We start from the raw sequence: 11,461 nt of genomic DNA, 5'->3' as shown, positions 1-11,461 counted from the left end.
TTCCTTGGTCTCTAGTGACTTCGCTGCCGAGCTTTGTCCCTGACCCCACCAGTGACATCTTCAGGGCATAATAGCTTCCTAACTCTGCTGTTGGCTTTGAACAAACACTCGACGCGGTGCGAGCCAGCTTCCGTTCGCTCTGATAAATCAGTGTACTGGTGCAATTGCGCTGAATGAGCAGACACCAGCTCGCCGGCTTTGCAAGTGACTGGTGGAACTCGTAAATCACTCCATAATAGATCATTTAGGAAGTCAATAAATGGACAGAGCGACCGTTCGCACAATGGAGCTTGTGCTTCACTTATCACCTAACGTGCGTCTTCCTCGGCCTCTGAGGTCAGAGGTCAGCCAGGCTTTGGAATAGCCCATAATCCTTGGGGATACTTTGTGTGTTTGAGTATATTTGTGGTTTATGCCGTCACTCCCTGAGCCTTTGGGTGCATTCATGGATTATATTACCACCCAGATGTCACATTGAGCCTGATTATTTAGAAAACAAATGGTGAAAAAGAATGATCGTAAGAAAATAATTCCTCTCTGTCCAAGCCAAAACCAAAGTTTCACTTCATGGTTCAGTTGGTTTTGTTTATTTTTTCAGATGTGAGTCAATACAAACGTATGAAGGCCTTTGCCCAGTGGCAGTGATGTGTTTTGCTGTTCCACGTAAAACGTCCATCTGTGTCCTCGTCCAAACCATAAAATGCATGTTGTATTAGTTGAGAGGTGAAGCGATGATGTGTGCAAACTTTAACACAGATGCAGGTGAGGCTGTGTGAAAAAAGGACAGAGCTGGTACAAAGCAGGCATTTCAAAGTACATGTGTGGAAACTTTCTGGGGCGCCAAGTGTTAATTGAGCTCGTATTGATGTGCAGTTCTTCGCAGCGCCTCTAGTAGGCGCATTTCCCCTGATTTGACTCAACGCATAAAAATCAGGGTCTGCTAAACTTGATACTTGTCTTAGTTCAGGACAAATTGTGATTTCTGAAAGCTCCTCAGACTAAGATGATGAACTCCTAACTCTGTCTCTCTACATTCCTTCAGGCACTAGGTCACACACACGTAAAGTCTAGTAGTGTGTTGTCACTTGTAGTCGTCTACTTATGAGAACAACATTTTCATTGTTGAATGCTGTTTTATACAATTTAACCACTAAGACTAGTAATAAAATACATTAAATGTAAACTCTCACATACGAGTATTTCAGAGTAACTTTATGTTTATAAAAATTAATAAACACAGGTTAATTCACCAAATTTACTTTGTGACTTCATTCATATTACTAATTACTGGTTTATGTTACTAACTGTTTAGTTTAAACCAAACGTTAAAGGCCTATTTACTTTTGGTGAATAATATAATTAAATACTACACTACCAGTTTGAATTAAAGACTTGATTATATTTGTATGTTCATGTTCTTGCCATTTAGGTACTGGTCGAGTTCTACAGGTTCCCCAGCATTACTTCACAGTACAATATCTTTTGCTTTGCCACAAACTGTCCTGGGTCACTTAAAACACGGATAGCGGATTGGACCAAATAAACAGTGACTCATTAAATGAAACAATGCTATTGAGTCCTATTTTTACACCACGTTTGTTTAAGCTTGTTTAAGCGTCTCCTCTGTGATCCGTCCCCTGAGCGTCTCCTCCCGACCCTCCTTCTCTGCTCTCCCGGTCTCATCAGGCTTCTCCGCGTGGGCTTTTCCAGCGCCTGCTCTCTGGTGTGAGTTTGGGCTCAGGTCAAGGCGGATGAAGCAGAAACCCGTAGTGACAGGGAAATTGTCCAGGCTGCTTCATCGGGACCAGATGACACAGCAGTATGAGGTTCACACTGAGGTTGTGGAAGGTTTGTAATATGGAGTTGTAACTGTTTTCTCAGTCTTTTAATGCAAATACTATCTGCATAGCAAACCGCAGCGACTACTGTAGGTAAGAAAAATGTCAAGCTGTAATTTCCTAACCTCAAAAACTAATGCTCTATTTCAAATAATTGGTGCTCACTTAAATATGGACTATGAAGTTACTGTACGTGTACAGTACAGCGCCGAGGTTTAGTCAGTAACCGAACAAACAGAAACAAATAATTACACAACTTTGCCTTTAAAGCAGTGGAAACATTATTTAACCTCTGCCACCTTTACGAGCCATTAAACAGTCAGAGGTCAAGCGCCCTCGGGTGTCCGTTTTCCCTGCTCTCTGCTCAGCGGCGCTGAGCTTCGGGACAGAAGAGGCATGATTCAAATGAATCACTGGGTCACGTTTCCCTTTGTAAAAGGACGGGCAGAAAGTCCCACAGCTGAAGCTTTTTATAACAACATTAACCTTGATGACAAAGCATTTGTCACAGGGCTTCAGATAGGATGGAAAGGCTGCACAGATAAGAATGAAATCACCCAGCGGTCCCATTATACATGACATGCTTTATAGGAGCGCTGCCTCCCTCTGATATAAAATAAAAATATCTATTTAAACGTTTTCTTCTGTCTCTGGATCCAGAAAGACTGAGAATCAACAATCATGCAGCTCAGAGGAAAGTGTGTATAGGAAGTATAGTTAATGACTCAGTTATGCATGTGTGCGTTTTCTCTATGAAACCAGCTGCAGGTTTCAACATTGCAGCTACAGCGCGGTCCAATGTTTAAACAGCCTCCACGTCCGGACTCCAAACGACTGGACACCTCAACCTATTTCAACAGGGGCAGATCCGGACTGACAAACGTGAACAATGCTATCGGTGAGGTAAGCTTTTTTTTTTTTTTTTTTTTTTTTTTAAGCAGTGCAATAACAGAAAGGAAATTCTGAATGGAAGACTGGCACAAGCAACCTTTTCTTACATTACAAGAATTTAATGTTTATTTTACAGATACAGAACAGCCATTCTGCTTCATTTATTTACTTTGAATTGCTGCAAGTCAGTGCCATGGTACAAGCTTCTCAGAGCGGCTCAAAATGTTGAGAATGTTTCAAAGTCAAATCCTGTCCTTTTTTTTTTCCTTTTTTCCTCAAACAAAAACATTTCGATGTGTTTCAACACCCACTCCGATGAGCTCAGCATGCAAACGTCTTGTCTACCTAGAAGGTTGATGGACTATATAACGTATGGCTTTTTTGAAAGCAATAAAAACAAGGCAAATCAAAAAGTGCATCCAACACAAAAAAGAAAGAATTCAATTCCAGTCTGTGGTCGAAGGTGATGTCCGTGTTAAGGAGAGGTCCCTCCTGTCTCTTGTTTTTGCTGGCTCGTTGTCTACACCTCGGTGTAGAGCTTTTGCCAAAGTTCAAGTCAGAACCCCTTCAAAGGCTCGATACGCTTGCTATTAAGATGCATTTCCTTGAAATAAATACGGCAGGATTTATCCAACAGAGTTTCGGCTCCTGAACACAGCGCAGGTCTGCGAAGGCCCTTCCCGCCCGTTTCCATTCCCACAGTGCTGCCATCAGCCCTGGCGGGCTTCAGTCATTACCGGGGCCCGTAGTCATAGTTAGAGGGTCCGCTGGTGGCCGAGTACATGTTGGCTGTGGCTGGGTTCATGTGGTGGTGGTACGTGTGTCCCCTAATGCTGGGTAAAGGGTAGGGCGAAGGCCGGGTCTTGGCCCCCAGGTAGTGTTCGTAGGTGGTGGGATATTTATAAGGGTGGTGGTGCAGGGTGTCCGGGGCTAGGCAGTGGGGGTCCGGCCGGAGGTCGTGGGGAGGGCTGGGTCGGCCGCTGGTGAGCGGGACGGCGTGAAGGCCCCCTGGCACGGGGAGGGCGGGGCTGAGAACGCGGGACATCAGCTGGTGAGCTGGGTCGGCGTGAATGGGTGTGCCGGTTGGGTCTCGCTCATACTCCCGCCGGCTGTCGTCTATGAAAGGACAGTAAGAGACGGCCGTTATGGGACTGCTGCGTAAAAGCATGATGCCAAAGGTTATAATGAGCTGGATGGAAAATATATGGCATGAGAAAGATATTAAATGATAAAGGAAAGTCTAAAATGTAAATGTTGCTCTAAACCAAAGATCCTGGATTAAAAACACTCAACCAAAAAGGTTATTATCATCAATTAAGAACACATAAGTCAAATTTGCCAACAATTGTAAAAAAAAAAAAATCTGTGTGGTGAATAACTAAACATGAGTGTATTTCAGGTGTGATAGGCCGGGGTCTGACATTAAACAAAGAGTGAGCTGCAGACCTTTCTCTGAGCCGTTCTGCTGGGAGGGAGATGACATTGGGTTTCTTGTTCTGGCGAAGGCACTCATTATTGGCAGGGAGCCTGGCCTGTGATTCCTGGGCCTGGAGCAGAGAGGGGGGATTCAGTTACATGCTCATTTAATGAATGTCCAGGGCACAATTTCTTTATTATATATTAAAATGATGAATGCACATTTTGAGAGTTTACACTGATGCATGTAATGAGCATTTACACCCCGACAGAGTGAAGGAAGTGGCCCTATTACAAGCGTTAGATCAGGCTGTTAAAGAAAAGAAAAAATCCCCATATAGTTTATCATAAATGCTTAAGTTCATGCTCCATAAAAAAAACAAAGTTTGATAGTAGAAGCCCTGAGCTTAGAGGACACTGGGAGGGTGGGGTCGACTCCTTTGTTACAGTTACCAGTGTCAGGTAATTTGTCAGTGACAGAAAAGCACAGTCGATTGCCTTTTCAAACAATATGCAGTGAACATTGGCGGCACACATCTGGCACGTGAGTGTGATAAAACAAACACCAGAGCGTCGAACGACGGCCGTGCGGCTGGGTGGTGGAAACGCGCCAGTGCGACGGTATTATTTAAGACGGAGTCGCTCACCAGTCCTCGGGGTCGCAGTCCCTGAAGCCTTTTGCGAAGGGGTTGCTGGCGATCTTCAGCTGCGTGATCTGAAATAGACATCAGTTCCTACTGTCATTATACGGAATACGTGTGACAGTGGAATCGCTTTATTCCGACACTTCGGTAATAAATAAATAGATGGGCGTTCCTTGAAAAGTGCAGTGAAAATTAGTGGAAAGTTTTGGAGGTCTCATATTCAAGCAGCATCATTTACATTTACGGACGACCACCGATCAAACAGTTAATGCAGAGACGTATTATACGTGTACGTGTACGGATGCAGGGCAGCACCAACTCTAAACGACTACAAAATTAAAAGTTCACGACGCCCCGAACATCATGTTTACATTTCACATGTAATCATTTTCTCTTTATTTTATATCTGTGAATGTAAAAAGTGGCGCACGTTACTCAACAACTTCCTGACAGCGTTGACGTCAACCTCAATTTAACAGTTCACTTAACATGGTGTTTCACGCGTTATTAGTCGCTCTAAACAATAATAATAACAATATTCGTTGAATCTAAACAGAGAGTGATGGGCGACGGGGCAAAAGCGGCGTTTACGCGTAGAAGTGCGCCACGAAATGAGACGAGGTTCAAAAAGAAAACGATTATTTCGTTCAAGCGTGAACAGTGTGTGAGGAGTGTTTGTTTTAATCTGTGCGATCGTTTAAGTCGCTTCATTTTTACCAGCCTATTCGAGTAACATCTGTTGGCAACTTGTACTGCCTGTTTTCACGGGATCGTGACACGATTGAAGGAAAACACTGACCCGGTGGTTCTGGTACGCCGTGACCGCCGTGAAGCGGGTCTCCTCGAACACAAACGTCTTGTAATTCTCTTCTGCGTATTTCTCGCTGTCCTTGCGGGGATCCACGTAGACCACGTGGAACCGGGGCTGGTAGCGGTGCATGGAGTTCAGGATGATCTGCAAGAGACAAGGGCGGCGTCAGAGCGCACGATTCAATTAAACTGCACGGCGATGGGCTATTACGAATAAACTGTGATTATCAGAGGTGGAGCAAAAGGTGCATTTTATGGTTTCGCCGCGTCAAAATAATCTAAACAGTAATCGTGTCATAAATGTTCATATTTTGATAAATCAAAAGAACTTAAAGCTTTTATTAAACCTACGGACGCCTGCCATTTTAGATTCTGGTAAAAATAATATATTATTCGAAATAATATATTATTTGAAATATTATACTCTTTTTATGCATAATTCTAAACTAAAAGCTTAAACATACAGAATTACATTGATTTATTCCGTTTCCTTCCTGCAAATAACCAAATTAATTTTTCTATCCATTTAATCCCACGAATTTTGCAAGGACCCAGTCGAAGTCAAGCTGCATTTTGCGGTGGTGAAACGCATCCTGGTAAATACGCAGTGGGACGAGTTAAAGTTGACTTTTATTAACGAAAACCATTTTATTAGAATTATTAATTTGTGTTACTTACAGTTAAAAAAAAGTAAAAAAGTAAAAAATAAATAGCTGTTCATATCCAGACAGTCCTTCTAAATGCCTCATTACATACTTTACTTCTGCCACATTATTCGTGTGACGTCCGTAGGATTACTCTGACTTTGTGGGGCCCACACTTCGTGCTGTCGTGCTCTGTTTGAGCAAGTTCAAGTTACCGAACGCTGCGCACTTACATGTCCGTTGTCATCCAGCAGGTTGTTGGTGAGTTTGAGTTTATCAAAAGAAACGATCTGCTTCATCCACTGGGCGCCTTTGGCCGGAGAGTCCGGGTGGTAGTGGACCCTGCCCGGCGTGGCCGGGTCCGCCTTCCCCGCCACCAGCCAGGACGAGCTGTGGAAAGCATACCTGCAAGGCCCCAAAGCGTTAACCAGGCGGTTCCGACGGGGTTAGTGCGCACATTCAATTCTCCTCCACACGCCATTAAATGATACCGGCCACGTGCCCTTTAGTGGATTATTTAGAGTTGGTTTCCACTGCGCACAGCGGCCTTTGAGGTGTGGAATAGTGGATTCACTTCATCCACGTGTTATTTACGCCTCGCACCTCGGATTTGTGTTTCACTTGTGTGAAGACACCGAAAACGTACCTGTAACGTTTGTCATCCACAGGCAGGAAGTCCATCAGGAGCATGTAGTCCGCCATGGGATCCATCCCAAATATTTTCACTTGGAAAGTTGGAAACATTCTCCTGGCAAAGAAGAAAACGGCACAACTGTTAAATCCAGCTTTAAAAAATGTTGTTGTTGCTCTTTACGTCGCTGCACGTTCGCTTGGTGAACGCTGGAAAGCGTTCGCACTAACTGCTTTTCTGCTGTCAGAGACAGAGACAATGCGGAACTTTTGGGTCTGAGCGGCCTCGACGACGCTGAAACTCCAGACTATTGAACATGACGTGATTCAGCCCGTGCGTAACCAGATAAAAGTGTGAGCAGTGAGCAGCTTTCTTCTCCGCTGACTCCGCTTTCGTAACTCCAGACAAGACGCTTTATCTTCTGCTCCGCTGACGAATCCCAGACTCGGGAAAAGGCACACATATGTACACGCGCAGTTGGACGTTATTGATGTAGGCCAAGTATTCATTTTAATATTAAACCGTAGTTTCCAAATTCTGTCTAGATAAAAAATAAAACTGGCAACAGGCAGAGGCCCTGATCTCTTCTAGTCCGTGAACGCATCATCAACAATTTCCCAGCTTCTTGTGAATCTGCAGATATTGCTTTACTTTTTGTTCCCAGCGGCTCCGTCATTGCCCATGCACGTAAACATTTGTTTTGGTCCCTTCACCCCATTTAGGTCAGGTTACTGCGTAAAAGGCACATCCACATCCCCCTACAACATCGACTGAAAGCTGAGTAATCCGCGGAGTCAGTGAAAGCGATCCTAAAATCAACGCTCAATTAACGTCAGTGTTGTGGCTAGGTGAGGCTGAAGGAGCTTTTAAAGTGCTCTGCTGCAGATCTCCTTTCTCCCGTCAGACAGCGCAGCGCGGGGAAACACAGCCCGCACTTTCAACATTGCATCATTTGAATCGTGCATTTATATATTTAAAATATTGCTAATAAAATATATTATAGTATTCTCGCTATAATGGAGGCCACGTTGTATCGCTTAAAAATGGTATGCTGAGTGTTAGTATGACTTTGATGCGCGCTCCCCAGGGGTCAGAGGTCATTGCATAAGGAACACGCTGGTTAATAAAAACGGCCGAAACAAGCAGAATAAAGACCACGTTCTGCAAGTGAAAATCTACCGTTTAAAAAATAAAAATACTACCACGAATAAATAATAATAATATGACTTTAGTCTTTCGAAACGAATGTGAAACATCTTTATTTATGTTTATGCGTGTATTTTGTTCAAATAATTTTATATGACTAAAGTAGACGCAGAAGCAGAGCGACACTCCTCTAATGAGAGAATAAAAAATAAACGTAAACAAGTTGTGGCACGAATACAACAAAACTGCGAATGCTAAACTGCAACATTGTAACCAGCGACTGCGAGCTGATCCCAGATCACACCTGTAAACGCTTTCACAGATTAAAGGCTAAAATGTCCCGTGTAACGGCCGTGCGTAATAAGGCTCAGACTGGCAGCGAGGAAGGCCAGCAAAGCGTCATGGAAACGCTCACGAGGTCAATAAAACGCATCCAGATCAGACCTGCGTGGTGTTTAGTGCAGACACACGCGTTCACTCGCAGCCGCGTGCGTTTGAGCCCGTCTTTAAAACGTCTGCTTTTCCTCTAACCCGGCCTTAAACCACACAACTGACCTGGGATTATAATATCATCCTCTAATTTATTTACAAACGTTTGTTGACAAACGTTAAGGCGTTGGAATAATAACACGAACAATTGTTGAATAGTGCAAACTTGTTCTAACTCTGTCTAGAGCCATAATTTGTTGTTGAATTTAAGTAAAAGCGTGTCCTTATAAACGTCAAACGAGTCATTTGTGTTTTGGCAGCGAACACATTTTTTTTTTAAATATAAAAATTATAAAAGGAGAATTTAACAAAATAAAAATATCTATATCAACAGAAAAGCTTAAATGAAAACCGCAATTATTTATAGTTCCTCATTTAGGATTTTGAATAGTATTGTATTTTATTAACTATATATTAGTTCGTCCTGCTCACGTGCATGGGGAAAAATAAAGTTGCTCACCTGCCAGCCTTGGTAACGATCATCTCCGTGCCCAGCTGATTAAACTCGTCCCATAAAGCTTTCATCTCCAGCTGCACGTTAATGTTGGCCACTTTGGGGTTCTTCTTCACTATACTTTTGCCGTTGGGTGTCGAGTTGGAGGACGACGACGAGCAGTTGGGGGTCCCGTTGTCGCTCGGCGGGGCCTGGCTCGGGTTAGAGCCCGGGTAGCTGTAGCCGTGCTGCGCGGCCGGGCAGGGCTCGAAGTGGGACTCATGCTGGCTGTAGGGGTCCCCGGGGGACGGGGAGAGGTGGTAGCCCCCCGGCGTGTTGAGGCTGCTCAGGCTGCTCGTCGTGAAGGCTGCAACATCGCAAAAATGGGACAGCTGCGTCAGCCACGGACTGGATATGGCTGAAATCATCCCAGAAAGCTGGATTTACTGAATATGCCTCAGTAGGTTAGAACACAGAAAAAAAAAAAACCCCAAAACGCGCGAGCTCCAAATGAAGATGTCAGGCACAAACGCAGCCCTTTCGCTTTAAAAGTTTCCGTCTCGGCTTCTCGTAAATCTCTGGGGCTGCATCCGCGCCGCCAGCGTATTACGCCCTGACCTAAAGCAGCAAACGTCCGAATATTGTCGAAATGATTCCAAAAAAAAAAAAACCCGTTGAATCTCCGTAAAGGAGCCGGGCGTTCGCGTGCTATGGGTTCAGCTGTGGACAGATTGCGCTCCGAGTGGCCTCTGCTGCTGTGTGCTACGCTGCAGCGCCGTCTCCTCTCTTATCTGACGCAGAGGGCCTCCCCTTTGCGATAAAACCGGTTCTTATTTCTATTTAGATAAGGAACTGCAGGTAATGTGCCTTTTCCTCGCTCTGGGACGGGACTGATTGACACTGAAGTGCGCCCCTTTTTAATGGGCTTTCCGGCACCCATTTGACTATTGGATAAGGGTATCGCCCACATCACCCCCGTTAACAAACAATAGGATCTGACCGGCAGAGCGGAGTGCGAACGGTTTACAAGGTAAACAAACACTGGTTTGCATGAACCAACAAACAGGCAGCAGGTGACTGTTGCCTTTTTGTTTTGGGGAAAATACGTGTTGGACGTACACCCGATCTGCCTGGATATGCTTATTATGGTCTGTTTTTACAATTACGCGCAGGGTGCCCGCGTAACTTTTCCCCCCATTGGCTTCGTTTTCAACGCACACGACCCCGTCCGCGAATTGTTACGAGAGGTTGCCTGTTTGTACAACGTGTCGGGGCTTCGGAGCAGGAAAACGTTCCCCACTTCGGCTGCTCTGTCTGTGGATTTCTCTCGCTGGGGAGTTTCAGGACGGACTCGGCGGCATTTTTCATAGGGAACCGACGGAGCCATCATTTGTCTTTTACAGTTATTCCCTTTGCGTAAAACGTGTAAAACGACGCGCTCGTACGTGGTTTTGCGCGACGCACGCGGCCGTTGTTGCTGTTACTGTATCGCACTGGACCCGATCGCACGCATACGCGTTATAGAGCAGCTTTTATGCGCAGCAATAATCAGATTTACCTTCCATTTCCCGGGTGACAGTGCTGTAGTGCATTTTAAAGGAACTGTGGCGGTGCAGGTCTGGCTTGTCCAGGCCGGCGCTCTGTTTCTCGAACGCTGCGCTTCCTGCTCGCTCTGCAGCTGAAATCAGAGAGGCAATACTGAAAGCATTTGCCTTTGGAGATAGAGGACCGCCGTCGTCCATAGGCAAAGGATCGAGTCGGGGAAAGCCGTCCCTCCTCCTCCTCCGCTCCCTAGCCGCGCAGAAAGCAGGAGAGCGCCGCGCACAACGCAGAGGAACGCGCGCCAAGTGGACTTTTCACATTCCTTCACCGGCGCTCGCGAGGCGGACCGCGGCTCCACGACGACTGGGGAGAAACGAAGGGATCGCCGGCGCCGAGGCTCATTGGATCGAGCCCTTAACGCGTCCCGGCCGTCAAAACATAGCTCATCCGCAGAGACGAGAGTGAGAGCTCCCCTTGTTTCTGCTCCAGTCGGTGGCGGGGTGGTGTCATCTGAGTCCTGCCTCGAGGAGAAGCTGCAACTGCTGCGAGAATGTCAGAAGTGAGCTAGATCCACGCCTCCCCGGCACCACTCGGAAAAAAAACGTGTCTGCGCTCTGCACTGGATGTTTTATTTCCATAAGAACTTGTCAGTCATTTGAATCGGCTCCAACGCCACTACAATGTCCGGCTTCGCTTTTCCAGTAAATACTGTGCATGTGTTCCCATGCTGTAGCTGACGGAGCCCAGGTGGAGCTCCTGCTCCGAGGTCGCCTCGGACATCAGAGGCTGCGCTGCAGAAAAACCCAAATCGTTCCTTTCTGAAAAACACTTTTCATTAAACAAATTTCCAGCATATGCATGAAAAGTATAGAAATGCTTTTCCTTCCTGGCGTTTAGAGCGTTTTAAGCGCCAGTTTTAAGTCAGGGACCAAGGTAAGATATTAAAATATGAACCACAGTCAGGCATATTAATTATA

The 11,461-nt window shown here is 45.5% G+C and overlaps 1 protein-coding gene across 2 annotated transcripts; it reads right to left on the bottom strand.

Moving 5' to 3' along the window:
• Window positions 1-2,827: 2,827 nt before the first annotated feature.
• On the bottom strand, window positions 2,828-10,989 carry tbx1 (T-box transcription factor 1). 2 transcript variants are annotated; one of them, XM_029163726.3, is made up of 8 exons: window positions 10,501-10,989; window positions 8,970-9,360; window positions 6,890-6,991; window positions 6,477-6,648; window positions 5,589-5,744; window positions 4,793-4,860; window positions 4,176-4,276; window positions 2,828-3,845 (listed from the first exon to the last, which is right to left on the bottom strand). In XM_029163726.3, the coding sequence occupies exons 1-8, from the start codon at window positions 10,682-10,684 to the stop codon at window positions 3,463-3,465; spliced, it is 1,557 nt and encodes a 518-aa protein (XP_029019559.1). In that variant the 5' UTR covers window positions 10,685-10,989; the 3' UTR covers window positions 2,828-3,462. The 2 variants fall into 2 exon arrangements, with proteins under 2 accessions (XP_029019559.1, XP_029019560.1); XM_029163727.3 differs by having other exon boundaries at window positions 8,970-9,309; window positions 10,501-10,985.
• Window positions 10,990-11,461: the final 472 nt, after the last annotated feature.

The sequence above is a fragment of the Betta splendens genome, chromosome 9, assembly GCF_900634795.4.
Source record: "Betta splendens chromosome 9, fBetSpl5.4, whole genome shotgun sequence".
NCBI classification, from domain to species: Eukaryota; Metazoa; Chordata; class Actinopteri; order Anabantiformes; family Osphronemidae; genus Betta; species Betta splendens.
Note: the sequence above shows the minus strand (reverse complement) of the source record. Positions and strands in the feature narration are given on the sequence as shown.